The 19,223-nt window shown below is 41.7% G+C and overlaps 1 protein-coding gene across 5 annotated transcripts in view; it reads left to right on the top strand.

Moving 5' to 3' along the window:
- The window catches only part of LOC126161479 (circumsporozoite protein-like), a 52,424-nt gene extending 47,882 nt beyond the window's left edge, over nucleotides 1–4,542 (top strand). Inside the window, exons 2-3 of one of the 5 annotated variants that reach the window (XM_049917376.1) lie at nucleotides 4,035–4,287; nucleotides 4,336–4,542. In XM_049917376.1, coding sequence (XP_049773333.1) covers nucleotides 4,035–4,287; nucleotides 4,336–4,457 — 375 coding nt within the window. In that variant the 3' untranslated portion in view covers nucleotides 4,458–4,542. Of the gene's footprint in view, nucleotides 1–4,034 lie in introns of all 5 variants that reach the window. The other 4 variants (XM_049917375.1, XM_049917371.1, XM_049917374.1 and 1 more) reach the window with 4 other exon arrangements.
- The last annotated feature ends 14,681 nt before the right edge of the window (nucleotides 4,543–19,223 follow it).

The following is a 19,223-nucleotide window of genomic DNA, read 5'->3' as shown; positions in this document are numbered from 1 at the left end:
CGTCGTTTCTAGATGCCCGGTTTAATAAACACAATAAACACACACAGTATGATACTGGACTGCTTCCCTTGCGCAATAATATTTTCTTTTTAAATGCGTGTCCGTCATATCAGAAACAAATTGTCTCTCACGATCGAGTGTCTTACTGCAGACGGTGTGCAGTCAAGACCACTTAAAATGCGAGGTCCACAATCCATTACGGATGTTCTGATTTCCGTTCCTGCACACCTTTCTCCTTCATAAATTCAATAATAGCTAATTTCAAATCGAAAAATCGTTCCACGCATGCCCTTGGTTCAACCAACGTACTTTGCAATAATAGATAACGCCTCCATACTCTTCGTTAAATTCCATCGAAAACTGTTGCAACTGGCTGTGGAATGACGCTTGCGACTTAAGAAATTTTTTATTCGTTCATTATTTCTTGATGTGGTCCTTGCCATTTAGCACAAGTTGCTTCCTGATGTACAGGACTATGAATCCCATCTGTCGATCCTTGTATTTGTTTTTCTCTTTCATTGCCAACTAAATGTTTAAATTCTTTTAACATGGTGTTCGAATGTTGTTTCATAACAAATATGCAGTTCCCGTCGATTATGCGACTGCGTTATAGCTTCTGAGAAGTCTCATTGGTCTATTCTGCCATTACCACTGATTTTTGAATATTTGTGACACTAGAGTGTCTCTGTTTGTGCAAACAGCCACTGGACCTGCGAACGTCCTTCATATCACAAGCAGATAGCGATGGCGAAACAGACTGACACAACGGGTCTGCCGAACTCAAAGACTTGTCCCGACCGAAAAGTGCCACACCGCAATACTAAATGACATGTTGCGCCGTACCGGATACTCCCGAGAAGGTCCGAGCAAAACCAAGTCAGGCTGATCCTCGGTCCGCACGAGGCCTGTAAATTCGGCTTGTATGCGGTTCATCACGCTGTGACTGGCCCTGCAGTACACCATCAAGTACAGTGATAGAAGGATAATTTATTGTCTTTAAAAGAAGTAGGCTGGAGTCGTCAATACTGATGTGTTGATACCAGTGACCAAAAACACGAAAAGTTGAAGAGCAGGTTGATCATTATCACCTCCGATCTTTAATTTCTGCGTGGAAAGTGAGGGAAGAAGGTTAATTTCTATCTGGGAGTTGCTTGCCAGAGACAGAAAATCTACTTCATTCTGCTTGATGACAATTTAAGGATAACCATTGAAACTGGATCCGAATTGAAACGGTTGGTAAAACTAATGGAATGTGTGTTAGCTGGCCGCTATAATATGCTCATAAATAAAAAAAAATTGAGGTATTGGTACGTGTAGCAGGTGGAGATGATGGACAGATAAATGTCAAACTTGCAGAAGAGCCTCTTGAAGAAGGAAAATACGAAAATTACATGGATACGAACTCTGAAAAAGGCAAAAGGGCTATATATAAAGTGGTTCAAATGGCTCTGAGCACTATGGGACTTAACTGCTGAGGTCATCAGTCCCCTAGAACTTAAAGCTTTTTAAACCTAACTAACGTAAGGACATCACACACATCCATGCCCGATGCAGAATTCGAACCTGCGACCATAGTGGTCGCGCGGTGGCTTTATATAAACTGTTGCTAACATACAGAAATACATTAAAACTGGGACACTGTGAAGAATAGCAAACCACGGAATTTTACTTATTGTTTGTACACAGTATAGTAGGAAGAATACATGATTAAATTTGTAGGTGTTTTCTGAATATACGAAATTTAGAACAAAGTGTTGCCGCCTCTGGCAGCCACAATGGCTCTAACCTGACTTGAATTGATCTTGGCAGATTCCATGCCGATTCAGCTCTGTGCCAGAGTTCATCCATAGTGGTCGCTAGGGAGTGGTGGCATGCCAATGTCTCAGCAACCCAAGACCAGATGTTTTCAATAGGTAGGAGGTGTGGAGAATGCGCTTGCCAGGGCAATACCCTGCGCATTGAGGTAGGTCACAGCACAGGGGTAACATGTGTCTTGCGTTATCTTGTTGAAACATGATGTCTCTGAGACCTTCAAGTTGTAGCACAACCACCAGCTGTAACATGTCAGAAATGTATGGCCTAGTATCCATGTTACACAAAAGAGAGATGATCCCCTGGTGTACCACGTAGTACCCCACACCATCATGCCAGATGCCGATCTCTACTGTAGTCTGGTAACATTCACTCTCCTCGTATCCTCCATACATGGACCACCCATTCTGATACTGTACACAGAAACTGCTGTCATCTGAAGAAACGTGCTTCACTCCAGAGTCCTGTGTTGTCGTTGCGCAGATGACTGTCTATGCACCAGTGGCCGCCATACTCTTCATCAGCGCTCAAAAGTCCCACGCGACTAGCACCCTAGAGGACAGAAATATTCTTCGTTAGTCCGTGCATGATCATACAGTCACGTCGCGTTCCTATAGACCGGAAATGGGCTTGTTTGCAACAGTGTTCACATGAACAGTGCGACGACGTCCATAGCACCTCCAAATCCTATCGATTTCATATTATAGGATGTAGAAAATGAAACGTTATTATCCAAAAATATCAACATGTAATGTAATGCAACAGATTTTTTCTCAAAACAAGTTGGTTTTTATCGCCATAATCTCGAATCAATGTTATGTCCTTACGCCATCTTACTGGTGGACCACTCTAATGGTCGACGTTGGAGCCAACATCTTGGTGCATCAATAACATTCCATCATGTACTGCTTCCTGCGGAGTTCATCCTGCGTTGAGCGAAACAAATGGAAGGTGCGAGATACAGGCTGTACGGTGGAAGAGGAAACACAGTCCAATTACGTTTTGTGAATCCCTCTCGGGTGCGCAGAGTTTTGCGATGCCTTGTGTTGTCGTGGGGAAGGAGACGTTCGTTTCCTATTTGTGTCTAAGAACACGCTGAAGTCGTTTCTTCAATTTCCTCAGGGATGAATAGTACACTTCAGAGTTGATCGTGCATCATGAGGGACGACGTCAAACACAATAACCCTTTCAGAGTACCAGAAGACCGTCGCCATAGCTTTACCGGCCGAGGGTGGGGCTTTGATCTTTTTCTTCGGAGGGGAAGTGGTGTGGTGTCGCTCCTTGGATTGCCGTTTTGTTCCCAGTTCGAAGTGATTAGCCCATTTTCCATTGCACATGGCGGGACGAGGTGGCCGAGCGGTTCTAGGCACTACAGTCTGGAGCAGCGCGACCGCTACGGTCGAAGCTTCGAATCCTGCCTCGCACGTGGATGTGTTTGATTTCCTTAGGTTAGTTAGGTTTAAGTAGTTTTAAGTTATAGGGGACTGATGACCTTGATGACCTTAGAAGTTAAGTCCCATAGTGCTCAGAGCCATTAGAACCTTTTCTATTGCCCATGCCGATGCTCGATAAAAAATTATCACGATTAGCTCCGTAACGCGCAAGCAACTCCGCTCAGGTCGTCCTTCGTTGCTCCTTATGGTCTTCTGTTAGGTGGCGAGGAACCAGCGGACACATACCTTTCAGTACCCCACCTGGTTGATGAGTGTGTCAGCACTACCGACAGAGACCTCATGTAGTGCAGCGAGGTGCTTCATCGTGATCCATCGATCACTTCAACACTGGAAGATTCGCACCTGTGTAACACGGAAGATCTGACAGGTTTATGGGGCTTGCTGCTGTGATGACAGATGCCCCATCCAACAACTCGCCATGCTTTTGTTCACTGCCAAGTGTTCGTAGACATTCTGCAAACGACTTTGAATATCTGTGATGTTATGGTTTCCCGCCAGAAGAAACTCAGCTATGTATTTGGAACGCAACTCTGTTACAGGCGCCATTTTGAAGGCTACATGTAGCGCTGCCACCCTTCAGAACTTCATAAAACTACAGTTGCTGAAGCGGGAATATTCCACGATGCTCCACAACAAAGAGTGCATTTTTTCAACCGAAACTGGCCAAGCAAAATAATGTGTTACATTACTTTTTGATCGTCCCCTGTAGAAACCAGAAAGAGCCTCATGAGCTATCCGACAGCTAATTTACTGCCTGCTGGTCCGCAGGTCTCCGCTTGCGCCGCCCAGGAGATTCAGCGCCTGCCTGATGTGAACGCGACGGACAACCAGGCGTCCAACGGGTCAGGCGCAGACAACCAGTCGCCCCAGCAGCAGCAACAGCCGCAGCCCCTGCGGCCAAACTTCGGCGGCCAGTGGGGCGCTCCACCACCACCAAGCAGGCGCCCAGCGTTCCCTAACAATGGCAACCAGGGCTTCGGCTCCGGCTTTAACCCAGGCTTCAACCCAGGCTTCAACCCAGGTGTCAACCCCGGCTTCAACCCAGGCTTCAACCCAGGCGTCAACCCAGGCTTCAACCCAGGCTTCAACCCAGGCTTCATCCCAGGCTTCAACCAAGGCTTCAACCCAGGCTTCAATCCTGGCCAATTCCCAGGTTTTGGACAACTGCCATTCCCTGGGTTCGGGCGCTAAGTCCTGATTTTCTGAGTATCTGTAATATGTTGATGTTGTAGAAACCAGAGGTGACACATTAAATGCACAAGTGTTTGTTTCTTCAGGTGGCAGAATTATTATCAGTATATACGATCTTTTATCGCTCCCCTCCTTTCAGAACAAATTCTTTTGAACACATGATGCTGATAGTTTTGTTATGGACAAATTTTAAACGAAAAGCAGAGTTCAATGAGAAAAAAATGAAGAGTTTAAGGTTTACCAATGTCATTGTAACACTGTCAGAGATCCTTTAACCAGACTACTGTCCTGAAAACAGGTTTTAAAATGAACTTAAATAAAACAAAGGTAAGTGAGTATATTCGAATTAAGTCAGCTAAAGCTGACGTAACAGGATTAGTAAATGAGCAGGAAAGGTTTGCTAGTTAGGCAACGAAATACTTCACGATGGCAGAAATAGAGACAAAAGAGGACATTAAGTGCATCCTGACCATATCAATGAAAGATTTCTTGGAAAACAGAAATAATATTCAGTCGAATAGAAACCTGAGTGTCAGATAGTTTTTCTTGAAGCTATTTGTTTTTATAGTGACCAGATATGGAATTGCAACGAAGACGGTAAAAGGTACAGACGAGAACAGAATGGAAATTTGAAATATGTTTGGACACCAGAATTCTGAAGATTAGATGAGTAGGTCATATATGTAATTTAGACTTACGTAATCCAGTCGGAAACAAAAGAAATGATTATTTACTAAGAGGCATCAACGAACATTTCATTTGATAATGCAAGAGAAAGTGAACAATAAAAATGTAATCCAATAAAAGGTGAAATTGATGTAGTGTGCAGTAGTTATGCAGATTCGAAAACACATGAACATGACAGACTATTCTGGAAAACTTCATCAAACTAACATTGCACTACAATGTATTGTCCAAGACCTCGGATATTACATCTTAATCTACATAGATACTCTGTAAATCACATTTACGTGCCTGGCAGAGCGTTCATCGAACCACCTTCACAATTCTCTATTATTCCAATTTCGTATAGGGCGCGGGAAGAACGAACACCTATATCTTTTAGTACGAGCTCTGATTTCCCTTATTTTATCGTGGTGATCGTTTCTCCCTATGTAGTCGGTTTCAACAAAATATTGTCGCATTCGGAGGAGAAAGTTGGTGATTGGAATTTCGTGAGAAGATCCCGTCGCAACAAAAAACGCCTTTGTTTTAATTATGTCCAGCCCAAATCCTGTATCATTTCAGTGACACTCTCTCCCATATTTCGCGATAATACAAACGTCTGCCCTTCTTTGAACTTTTTCGATATACTCAGTCAGTCCTGTCTGGTAGGGATCCCACAACGAGCAGCAGTATTCTAAAAGTGGACGGACAAGCGTAGTGGGGGCAATCTCCTTAGTAGGTCTGTTACATTTTCTAAGTGTGCTGCCAATAAAACGCAGTCTTTGGTTAGCCTTCCACACAACATTTTCTATGTGTTCTTTCCAATTTAAGTTGTTCAAATTGTAATTCCTAGGTATTTAGTTAAATTTAAGGCCTTTGTATTTGACTGATTTATCGAGTAACCGACGTTTAACGGATTCCTTTTAACACTTATGTGGATGACGTCGTACATTTCGTTATTTAGGGTCAACTACCAATTTTCGCACCATTCAGATATCTTTTCTAAATCGTTTTGCAACTTGTTTTCATCTTCTAATGACATTATTAGTCGATAAACGACAGCGTCATCTACAAACAACTAAGACGCCTGCTCAGATTGTCCCCCAAATCGTTTATATAGATAAGGAACAGGAAAGGGCCTATAACACTACCTTGGGGAACGCCAGAAATGTTTAACTGACTTTCCGTCAACTACTACGAACTGTGACCTCTCTGACAGGAAGTCACAAATCTAGTCACATAACTCAGACGATATTTCACAAGCACGCAATTTCACTATAAGCTACTTGTGTGGAACAGTGTCAAAAGCCTTCTGGAAATCCAGGAATACGGAATCGATTTGAAATCCCTTGTCAGTAGCACTCAACACTTCATGCGAATAAAGTATAGTTGGGTTTCACAAGAACGATGTTTTCTGAACCCATGTTGACTGTGTGTCAATAGACTGTTCTCTTCGAGGTAATTCATAATGTTCTAACACAATATATGTCCCAGAATCCTGCTGCATATCGAAGTGAATGATATGGGCCTGTAATTAAGTGGATTACTCCTACTACCTTTCTTGAATGTTGGTGTGACCTGTGCATCTTTACAGTCTTTGGGTACGGATCTTTCGTCGAGCGAACGGTTGTATATGATTGTCAAGTATGGAGCTAATGCATCAGCATACTCCGAAAGGAACCTAATTGGTACACAGTCTGGACCAGAAGACTTGCTTTTATTAAAAGATTTAAGTTGTTTCACAACTCCGAGGATGTTTACTTCTTCATTACTAATGTTGGCAGCTCTTCGTGATTCGAATTCTGGAATATTTACTTCTACTTCTTTTGTGAATGCATTTCGGAAGGCTGTGTTTAGTAACTCTGCTTTAGCAGCAGTGTCTTCGATAGTATCTCCATTGGTAGAGTAGTTGTTTCTTGCCGCTAACGTACTTCAAGTACGACCAGAATCTCTTTGGATTTTCTGCCATGTTTCGAGACAAAGTTTCGTTGTGGAAATTGTTATAAGCATTTAGCATTAAAGTCCGAGCTAAATTTCGAGCCTCTGTAAAAGATCGCCAATCTTGGGGATTTTGCGTCTGTTGAAATTTGGCATGTGTGTTTCGTTGTTTCTGCAATTGTGTTGTGACCCGTTTTGTGTAGCAAGAAGGATCGGCTCCGTCGTCAATTTATTTGGTATAATTCTCTCCATTGCTGCCGATACTATTTTTCAGAATTCAGGCCACATCTAGTCTACACATATTAATTTGGAAGGAGTGGAGATTGTCTCTCAGGAAGACGTCAAGTTAGTTTTTATCTGCTTTCTTGAATAGGTATAGTTTTCGTTTATTTTTGGAGGATTTGGGGGTTACAATATTCAATCTCGCTACGAAAACTCTGTGTTCATTAATCCCTGTATCGGCTTTGATGCTCGTTATTAACTCAGGATTATTTGTTGCTAAGAGGTCAAGTGTGTTTTCATAACCGTTTAATATTCGCGTGGGCTCATGACCTAATTGCTCGAGATAACTTTCATAGAACGCGTTAAGCACAATTTCGGAGGATGGTTTATGCGTACCTCCGGAATTAAACATTTATTTTCGCCAACATATCGAGGGTAAATTAGAGTCACCACCAACTACAATCGTATGAGTTGGGTTTGTGTTTGAAAAAAATTCAAGTTTAGTTTGAGCCTTTCAGCAATTGTATCATTTGAATTGGGAGGTCGGTAAAAGATCAAATTACTTTTTTATTCCGATTGCCAACAATGACCTCTGCCCATACTAACTCACAGGAACTATATTCTTCAGTTTCACGACAAGATAAGGTAATTCTAACAACAAAAATCACGCCACCGCCAATCGTGTTAGCCCAATCTTTCGGAACACCGTTAAGTTCGTCGCAAAAATTTCGGCTGAGCTTACATCCGGCTTTAGCCAGCTTTCAGTGCTTATAACGATTTGAGCATCAGTGGTTTCTATTAGTGCTTGGAGCTCTGGTATTTTTTCAACACAGCTACGACAATTTACAACTGTTATACCCATGGTTCCTGTATCTACGTTCCTCCTGTGTTCGGCCTGCACACTTTGTGAATGAAGCCCTTCTTGTGTTTTCCCGAGACCCTCTAACCTAAAAGGCGCCCAGTCCACGCCACGCAGCCCCTGCTACCCATGTAGCCGCCTGCTGCGTACAGTGGAGATCTGATGTATTCAGCAGAACCCGAAACCCAACTACTGTTTGGCGCAAGTCGAGGAATCTGCAGCCTACATGGTCGCAGAACCTTCTGAGCCTCTGATTCAGAACCTCCACTCGACTCTGTACCAGAAGTCCGCAATCGGTCCTGTCGCCTGTGCTGCAAATCATCAGCTCTGCTTTCATCTTGCAAGCAAGGCTGTCAGCCATTACCGCTTCTGTTAGCCGCTCGAAACCAGAGAAAATCCCTTCTGATCCAAAGTGACACACATCATTGGTACCGACGTGAGCAACCACCTGCAGTTGGCTGCACCCTGTGCTCTTCATGGCACACGTTCCTCACTGGAAATGATTCCATCCTGTATGAACACGGAGTGAACATTGGTTTTCTTTTCCTTCTTGGCAGCTATGTCCCTAAAAGCCCCCACACCCCATAACGCGCCTAACATTACAGCTCCGCTTATTTTAGTTACTGCTTTAATTTTGCAAAATTTCAGAAATGTAATGAAATTATTCGTGTAGTACGACTGTTGAAAACAAATGCAAATAAACTGGTCGCTTACATGTTCTATGCACTGTTTTAGACTTATGAGATAGAAAAAAAATAAATATTTTGGATGTAAAGCTTTCTCGCCACAGTAACAGAAGAAATAGTCTTTCATTAGAGGATGTGAAACAAACTACATTTCAGATGCTGAACAGTTGAAAAGATAATACAGTGATCTGGAGAGCTTTCGTTATGATATAAGTCTAATTAGGGAACCCAATATTGTAACAATGTTTTGGACATAAGAAATCTGACACTTCTGCATGCTTAGGCCGGAACGGAAAGAATTTAGGAAACAAAAATAAATGTTATACTGTGAATCAAGTTAAATAAAATGTTAACAAGCATGTGAGTGCTTGTACACTCACAAGGGCTCTCTCACACTTTCACACCTTGTCATGGCAGATAATTAATGTGCTACTAATGACTCGGTAATTAATAACAAGCGGTGCGTGAAAAGTGATGTTCTAGGTAGACTAATGTTGAAATCAGTGTTTAATATGCAATGAATGCAGGACATTCCTGAGGAATGCAGAAATTCTTTAAAGTAGGTCAGTCTCTTAAAAGTAACCGTTTTGCCTTCTCTAATGTCATCTGACGATCGACTTCTGCAACCAACTGGTCAGTGTATCTGACGGCTATGCAGAGGGTCCGCGTTCAGTTCCTTCTTCCACGGATTGTCCCTTCGTAGGAGGACTGGAATGGAGTGAATTCTGTCTGGTGATGGCAGATGACAAGTTATTTGTGAGAGAAATAGCGTACTGCAGGTCTGGTAACTGGTAACGGTGGAGAGACCAGTGTGATGGCCCAGCGCTCCTCTGTATCTCATCCGAACGATGCCATTGGCAGAGTATGACAAGGCGGACGGTGTGTACTGAATGGAATCTCACAGCTAATTCTCACTCAAGGAATAAGCGAAAGAAATAAACGTAGATATTTAACAAAGTTAGAGAAGAAAGGGAAGTAAATAAAAAAAGAAGGAGAAACTAGTATAGATTGACAATGCTAACAAAAATGATTTATACGTTGTGCATTGCACTCCAGGCACCTGTTTGGAGATAGTGTATTGTTATTATTACTATGGCATATTGTATTATTATTATTATTATTATTATTGTTACTATATAGTTGTTTCACCAGATGAAACGTATTATTGATTTTCTTTTCCTTCAGTCATACATACAACACGTTAAACACCTTCACTGGAGAGGAGGGACGGAGGTATTGTTTAATTCTACTATGGAAAACTTATCAAAAGGTACTAGCTTTTTAAATCTTTCGTGCGTTTAGACTGAATTTTGGTTTTAGAAAACAGGAATAATATTGTAGATCATATATGAAATTGGAGCCATGCTCTGGGGCATATATGTTGGTAAGTTATGCAATGTGCGACATCGTATAGTTGGTTAGGAAAATTAGGCCACGAGCACCATTTAATAAACAAGAGGGTAAAATAATTAAAGCTACCATACCTGCTGTCTTGTTTCAACACTGTCATAGGTTATACTTTCTTACAGCTCGCAGTCCCAAAAACAAAACTTTTACACATTGTTTCTGAGTCTGTCTACCCCGATTTGATATTATTTTTTCACATACGGTTGGATAGGTTATTTTATATTGATCGGATAGTTGTAACTTATTTTCGAAGTCTTTTTCCAGCTGTGTGTATAATGTTGACACCACCAATTCGGTAGTCCTCTATTCATTAGTAAAAATCCGTTTTGTAGAGAAAAGCATACCACTTAAGTATCTAAAGGAAATTATATGCTACCAGGCTGAGTGCTAAGCTTCACCTCCCTCACTCCACTGAACAACCTAGGTTCCGCGCAATATTTAGTACAATTTATTATACCCTTACTCCACACGATTCAAATTGGTAGATCAAATGAGCATTATCTACCTCTTTGCCTTGCCTTTATAGATTTTTAAAAGGCGCTCGATTCGATCAGTCACCCAGCCGTGTTTGAGGTTCTAACAGTACAATGAGCAGAACATGTGTCCATTTAAGATTTATAAGTACATATACGAAACCTCCACAGCGTTTGTGAGTGTTGTTGAAGAAAGCCATCAATTTCTTATTGAAAAAGACTGTAAACCAAGATGACTCTATATCTCCAAAATTATTTTTAGCAGTTCTAAAAAGAAAAAAAAACAATATCTAAATTGTACTGGAAAACAAAGGGAATCGAAATTCTGGGAAGATATTAAATAACCTGAGGTTTGCTGATGATACTGCTTTATTTACTAATAGTATAGTTGAACTACATATACTTGCTAACGAACTTGTGATAGTCAGCTCTGAAGCTGGTCTAAAAATTAACTATGGCAAATGCAAGAACATAATGAATGAATGGACACCGGAGAGAAATCCGAGTACATCTATTGGGAGGACGTACTTTCAAAGGTTCACAGAACTTGTCTATCTGGGTCAACTTGTAAATATGAAAGGGGACCTAAAACCACAAATATTTACACGTAACAAATTAGGCTGTCAAGCGTATGGAAGATACTCTTTATTTTTGAAGCGTAAGATTCGGCTGAGGTGAAGAAAACATTTGCTGAGTGATGTATACTGCCAGTAATAGCTTGTGGCTGTGAGACAAGGGCATTAAATGAAATCATTGTCAGTCTTTGATTGTGGCACCATACACAATCATTAACCTGGCTCCAGGGAGGTAGGGTGCCCTTCCCTATTCCTCCACTGGGGTAATTCCTGTCTGGCGCGTCCACGTCGCGGTGGTGGGCATCCTACACTTCAGTAGGCCGGAGTGCTAGGATGGCTGAGTTCAGGCAGGGACCCAATCCCGTGGGGTATAACACGGAACCTATGCCAAGGGTTACGGGTGAAGACCTTAATGGCAGCGACGGTGGAGAAGGAATACTTCGGAACGGCGTAGCTGGCAGATGAGGCAACCCTCCTTTCTGGGGATTAAATGAGAAGGGAACCACTGCCTTGTGGTGGAGGAGAAACTCCAAAGGCTAAGGGAGACAGCCCCAACAGAAAATCCTTCCTTGCGTTAGGCCTAGCAAGCCAGTAGGAAAGTGTTCATATATTGCTTTCAAAACACAGACGAGCCTCGGAACGAACCACTCAGGATTTGACCCCACTGCTTCTTCAAGTACTGGTGCAAATGACGGGAGACCTGATGTTACTCATCAGTACAAGAAGAAGAAACCAACTGGACTAAAAAATAACCTAAATATTGGCACCCTTAATATATTAACCCTCAATGGAAAAATGGAAGAAATGACAGATGTACTGACAGAGAGGAAGTTAGATATATTGGGATTAAGCGAAACAAAGTGGAAGGGAAAAGGTGAGAAGAATTTGAGAGGAGGAGGAAAACTGTACTGGAGTGGGAATAACAGGTCTGGAAGAAATGGTGTGGCAGTGATGGTGAATAAGAATGTACAAAGCTGTATTGAAAATGTGAGATATATATCAGACAGGATCATAATCTTAAACCTGAGATTCCAAAAAGAAACACTAAAAGTAATCCAGATTTATGCACCCCAAGTGGGATGTAGCGAAGAAGAGAAGATGTACTTTGAAAATGTGTTAGAAAACCATATAGAGAGTGCTAATATAGTGATGGGAGATTTTAATGCACAGGTAGGCAAAGACAGAAAGGGATTTGAGCAAGTATTGGGATGTTTTGGATATGGAGGTATAATGAAGAAGGGGAAAGACTCCTGGATTTGTGCCAGAGAAATGGAATGAAAATAGCAAACAGCTGGTTTATGAAGAGAGAAAGTCATGTTATCACCAGATACAGTTGGGATGGAAGAACGAAGAGTGTAATTGATTATATTCTAGTAGACAGGGAATGGGGAGAGAAAGTAACAAATGTGAAAGTAATTCCAAGTGTGAGTGCTGATGGAGACCATAGATTACTGGTGGGACAATGGAAAATGAATCAGTGTGTGAAAAATAGAAAACAGAAGAAAGTGACGAGGATACGGGATTGGAAATTGAAGGAGAGTGAATGTGCTGAGAAGTACAGAGAATTAATAACACAAAAATTTCCAAAAGAAGTTTTCTGCGATGTAGAAAAAGAATGGAGCTTATTCAAAGACACTTTAGTCGAAGCAGCACAAAAAGTATGTGGCAGAACATCTGGAAAGGAAAAAATAAGACAGACAAGTTGGTGGGATGATACCACAATCCAAGCAGTTAGAAGAAAAAATGGAGCATGGAGAAAATGGTGGAAAACTAAAAATGACGAAGACCATAAAAGATATATAGAGGAAAAGAAGAAGTGCAAAGAAATAGTGGAAACAGCAAAGAAAAAGGCATGGGAAGAGTTTACAAAAAAACTTGAAGAAGATGTGAAGAGCAATAAGAAAATGTTCTATAAAATGATGAAAAATAAAAGGAAGGCTTCTGAAGTACCAGTAAAGATGGAAACAGAGGACGGTACCATTATTGAAGATCCAGGGAATATAAAAGATCTCTGGAAAGAACATTTTAAGAAGCTGTTAAACGCTGAGGACCAGGTACATGAGGAAACAACAAATAATGGAGAAATTGAGAGAAGTTGGGAAGCAGAATTAGGACAAATTACACAGGAAGAAATGGAAAAAGCTGTGAAGAAGATGAATGGGGGGAAAGCCCCAGGACCTGATGAAGTATCAGTGGACATGATAAGAGCAGCAGGTCCAGTGGGAATGCAGTGGCTGTATAGAGTACTATCAAGCATGTGGAGAAATAGTAAAATACCTGGCGACTGGAGAACAGGAGACATTGTTCCCATCTTCAAGAAAGGCAATAAAAGACTTTGTAAAAACTACAGAGGAATAACCCTCATGAGTCATACAGCCAAGATTTTTGAAAGAATTTTACTAAATCGAATAAGTGAAAAGATAGAAAAGGAGCTGAGTGAAGAACAGCATGGGTTTAGGAAAGGAAGGAGCACAATCGACCTGATATTTTCTATCCGTCAACTGATGGAAAAAAGTTGGGAGTATAACAAAAGGGTGATAATGGTTTTTATAGACATAGAAAAGGCATATGACTCAGTTGACAGGGAAAGACTCTGGGAAGAACTGAAGAAGATAGATATAGAAGATGGATACATTAATGTTATAAAGACAATGTACAGAGGCCACAATTGTAGAATTAGAACACCATTGGGGAACACTGAATACTTCGAAATAAGACAAGGACTTAAGCAAGGAAGTATTCTATCTCCTGCGCTTTTTAATGTTGTGATGGAGGGAATGAATAGGGCAGTTAAAGATATAGCAAAAGAAAAAGACAAAAAGATGATTTTTGCAGATGATATGGTAATATGGGGTGATAAAGAGGTAGATGTACAGTTACAGCTTGATGCGTGGAAGGAAATAATGAAAAGGTATGGATTAAGAATAAATAAAGATAAGAGTGAAGTAATGGTATTTGGAAGAGAGAGAGGTATCAATGGAAATATTACCTTGAATGGAGAACCTCTCAAAGTGGTAGAAAGTTTCACTTATTTAGGGAGTGAAATATCTAGGGATGGAAGAATAACTAAAGAAATTAATAGGAGGTTACAGAAGGGAGCCAATTTCTACCAAACAATAAAACATCTGATTTGGAATAATGAAGTTTCAGAAAGAGCAAAACTCCTGATGTATAAGAATTATTACTTCCCTATTGTCACCTATGGTGGAGAAACATGGACAATGAAAGAAAGGGACTGGAGCAGACTGCAAGCAGGGGAAATGAAATTTCTCAGAGCAGTTAAGGGAAAAACAAGAATGGACAGAGTAAGGAATGTAGAGATTAGAAAGGACCTCAAACAAGAAAGTATGAGAGAAGAAATTGAAAGAAAGAGATTAAGATGGTATGGGCATGTTAAGAGGATGCATGGGCAGAGACTCCCCAAAATTATGGAAGAACTAAAGATGGATGGGAAACGACCTAGAGGGCGCTCAAGAACACGGTGGAAAATGGGAGTGAGAATATCTGTTGAAAGGAGAGGTGTGACCTGGCAGCAAGTGGAGGAAGAAAAGTGGTGGGAGGACTGAGCCAAATGGAGAGGACTCGTCAGCATCCAGACCCGGCAGTAGCTGGAGAGGGATTCGGATATAGATAGATTGTCAGTGACATAATGGAAAGAGTGAATACCTTTAATTGGCAGTGGGGTGGGCATTTCGCACGAAGGAAGGTGGCAGTTGTTCTAGACAAGTGCTAGATTGGAGTCCAATCTACCAAACAAGACCCGAAGACCGGACAGATATTTAAGTAATGAAGCTGGACTGTATTGACAACAGGAAGCTCATGCCAGGCAGAAATGGAAAAACTTGCAGGGATCCTATGTCGCACGCCGACTCAGAGAGGGCTCAGCACCGCAGTAATTGAACTGACTGATAATGATAACAATGATATGCTGCAGTGGTGTCCTCACTGAAGTAGGACATCACCACACGCCCATAAGGGAAAAATCAATCGTCATGAACTTAGGGCTGTTTACGATACATTTTCGAATAAAAACATGAATAATTGAAACTCCAAATTTGGCTGATTCTCTAATCACAATATCGAACACTTCCATCATCGGTAAAAACAAAACCGGATAAACTGTTCTTCTTCATTCCTTTAGTTAGAACGTTTGTGAAAAATTCTGTGTACTTCTATTTACGATAAAGTTTTATTTATTGCAGCAGCCGAGACTTGTACGCAAATAGCTCGAAGATGTTCTTGAAATTATTTCAGACAAAGCGTTAGCAACTCTTTTGTAGGGAGATTAATATTAAATTCTGAAATATATGGGCACTCAGCTATAACATCATATTTTGTTTCCCAGTATCAGAGCACACACGTTGTCTTTTCTTGATCGTCACCATGCTTGTGTCCCTTTGCACTACATTTGAGTACTCAAGCTGCAAGTGAGAAGCGTTTTGGAACACTTGCTAGCACCTAGGAACTTCCCTTATGTGAAAATTGTCACTTTATGTTTCATTGGGATCTAGTATACAGTTAACGAACACAGTAGTTTAGGGGGGCAGGTTAGCGACCTTTTTTTAAAAAAAGAGAAGTGAATAGCCTGAAGAAAACTATAGTGTGGAATTAGTGATTTAGTAGTAGTAGTAGTAGTAATAGTAGTACTAGTATCAGTAGTAACAATTTCATTCCTCCATAGATCTCGTTTACAGGGATATTGGGGATATGTCTTGACAATACAGTTTAAGAACAAAACAGAGAATTAATTCACATATACAGGCATAGGGTCTAGTACTGTAAAACTGGGATAGGTGATCAGTCTTGGCATCACACACTGACGGAAAAGGAATCACAACACCAAAATAATTAATGTAGAGTAATGAAACTTCAGGACTACATTTTTCTAGACAACATATTTCAGTGATTAACATTGGAAGATCATAAGTTAATGTAAGCGAGAGATAAACCATAGCAAACGTGAAATGCTGGTACGTTAAAAGACAGTGTAACGGCCAGAATGTTGAATGCAACCATGCAAACGTTCATGGATTTTTTGTACAAGTGCCAGGTGTCAGTTTGTGGGATGGAGTTCCATCTGTTGCACCTGATCGGTCAATACAAGGACGGTTAAAGCTGGTTGTGGATGATGCTGCAGTTGTCGTCTGTTGATGTGTAATAGATGCCCGATCGGAGACGAGCTGCTGACCAAGCAGGCCAAGGCAACTTGCTGACACCCATTAGAGGAGTTTTGGCTACGACAGCGGTATCTGAGAAAGCGTTATCCTGTTGGGAAACATCCCCTGGAATGCTGTTCATGAATGGCAGCATGCCAGGTGAATCACCAGGTTAAGGTGCAATTTGGCTATGAATATGCGTAGCATAACTACGATTGTGCTCCTGTCCTCATACGAAATCGCACCCCAGATCGTTACTCCAGGTTAAGGTCCAATATGTCTAACCCCCAGACAGGTTTGTTTGACGCTCACAGTTGACCTTCTTAACCAACACGCGTCCATCATTAACACCGAGGCAGAACCGGCTTGCAGCAGAAAACATGACATACCTCCACGCTGCCCTCCAAAAGCTCTTGCTTGACATCACTGCAGTCCCAAATGGCGGTGGTTTGGCGTAAGCGGAATGCACGCTACTGTGTGCCTGTCTCGGAGCTATCCTTGAACTAACCGATTTTTAAGAGTCAGTTTTGTCTCTTTGCTGCTGCGGATGCAGTCCAATGCGCCAGAGCTACGCTGAACATGATGGTATTTCCTCTCGGTAGTGCCACGCATCCGTCCAGAACCCGGTCTTCTTACGACTGTACATTCTCGTGACCACTGCTGCCAGCAGTCATGTACAGTGGCTACTTATCTACCAAGTCTTTTGCATTGTCGCACAAGGAGTTAAGAAAGATAATAATGTGTTAGAATTATACAGTGTATACTATTAGGAGCCAAATTTTCCAAAAAAAAAAAGAAAAATATAGTGTAAAAGATTTACATGTGGGGGCGAGAGGAACAGTAGTAACACTGCAATAGGTGCAATAATGAGTAATAAAATAGATATACCAGTATTGGTGACACCTCGCTCTCAGCTTCAGGCTGTGATGGCTTTGGTTACACATCTTGAGGCTGCAGTGGATGGGCACCACTGTTGTGGGCTGGCCGTGGCGATCCAACGGACCTCCAGCGCGTCAGAGTCCTGCGATTGGTCCTCACCGGTGACTAACCGAGTTACTGCTCGCACTGAGGTTGACCCCTCACCTGTGGGGGGTCGCACCAGAGCGAAGCAGGTGGCGAAAGACTTCCCAGGCGCCCATACATAAGGCCTCCCCGGTTTGTCTGACAAACAGATTCCAGGTGCTGTCTGTGGTTGACACTGTTGCTGAGCCAGATGCTGTCACCTGTCCTGTTTCAGAGGAAACCATTCAGCCTGCAGGTTCCGGGCAATCACAGAGGGTGGGATTATTGGTAGTTGGGAGCTCCAACGTTAGGCACGTTATGGGGCCCTTAGGGACTTGGCTGACAAGAAAGATAAGAAATACAATGTGCACTCCATGTGCATACCGGGTGGAGTCATTCCAGATGTGGAAAGGGTCGTCCCAGATGCCATAAAGAGCACAGGGTGTCTCATGTCGGTACCAATGATGTGTGTCGCATTGGATTGTCTCTGGTCTCTAGCGGCTAACAGAAGTGGTAAAGGCTGCCAGTCTTGCTTGCAAGATGAAAGCAGAGCTGACCATTTGCAGCACAGTCGACAGGTCCGATTGCGAACCTCTGGTACAGAGCCGAGTGGAGGGTCTGAATCAGAGGCTCAGACGGTTCTGAGACCGTGTAGGCTGCAGATTCCTCGACTTGCGCCAAAGGATGGCAGGGTTCAAATAAAACTTGAGTTTGATTTCAAACACGTACCCGAATCATACGATAATAGTTGGTGGTGACTTTAATTTACCCTCGATATGTTGGCGAAAACAAATGTTTAATTCCAGAGGTAGCATAAAGTAGCATCCGAAATTGTGCTAAATGCTTTCTCTGAAAAATATTTCGAGCAATTAGTTCATCAGCCCATGCGAATAGTAAACGGTTGTGTAAACACACTTGACCTCTTAGCAACAAATAATACTGAGTTAATAACGAGCATCAAAACCGATTCAGGGATTAGAGAACACAGGGCTGTCGTAGCAAGATTGAACATTGTAATCCCCCAATCCTCGAAAATAAGCGAAAAATAGACCTATTCCAAAAAGGAGATAAAAATTCACTTGACGTCTTCCTGAGAGAAAATCTCCACTCATTCGAAATTGATAATGTAAATGTAGACCAGATGTGGCGTAAATTCAAAGAAATAGTATCGGTAGCAGTTGAGAGATTTATACCAAACAAAATAAACAAACGACGGAGTTGATCCTCCTTAGTACACAAAACGGGTTAGAACACTGTTGCAGAAACAACGTAACAGACATTCCAAATTTAAACAGACGCAAAATCTGAGATTGGCGATCTTTTACAGGAGCTCGAAATTTAGCGCGGACTTCAATGCGATATGCTTATAAGTTTCCACAACAAAACCTTGTCTCGAAACCTGGCAGAAAATCCAAAGCGATTCTGGTCGTATGTAAAGTATGTTAACGGCAAGAAACCATCAATGCCAAGGTGAGTAACGTAGAAGTAAATATCCTCGGAGTAGTGAGTCAGCGTAAATCACTTAATAAAAGCAAGTCTTCTAGTCCAGACTGTATACCAATTAGGTTCATTTCCGAGTATGCCGATGCATTAGCTCCATACTTGACAATCATATACAACCATTGGCTCGACGAAAGATCCGTACCCAAAGACTGGAAAGTTGCACAAGTCACACCAATATTCAAGAAAGATAATAGGAGTAATCCACTAAATTACAGGCCCATAACGTTAACGTCGATATGCAGCAGGATTTTAAAAGATATATTGTGTTCGAACGTAATG

Source organism: Schistocerca cancellata, chromosome 2, assembly GCF_023864275.1.
Source record: "Schistocerca cancellata isolate TAMUIC-IGC-003103 chromosome 2, iqSchCanc2.1, whole genome shotgun sequence".
NCBI classification, from domain to species: domain Eukaryota; kingdom Metazoa; phylum Arthropoda; class Insecta; order Orthoptera; family Acrididae; genus Schistocerca; species Schistocerca cancellata.
Note: the sequence above shows the minus strand (reverse complement) of the source record. Positions and strands in the feature narration are given on the sequence as shown.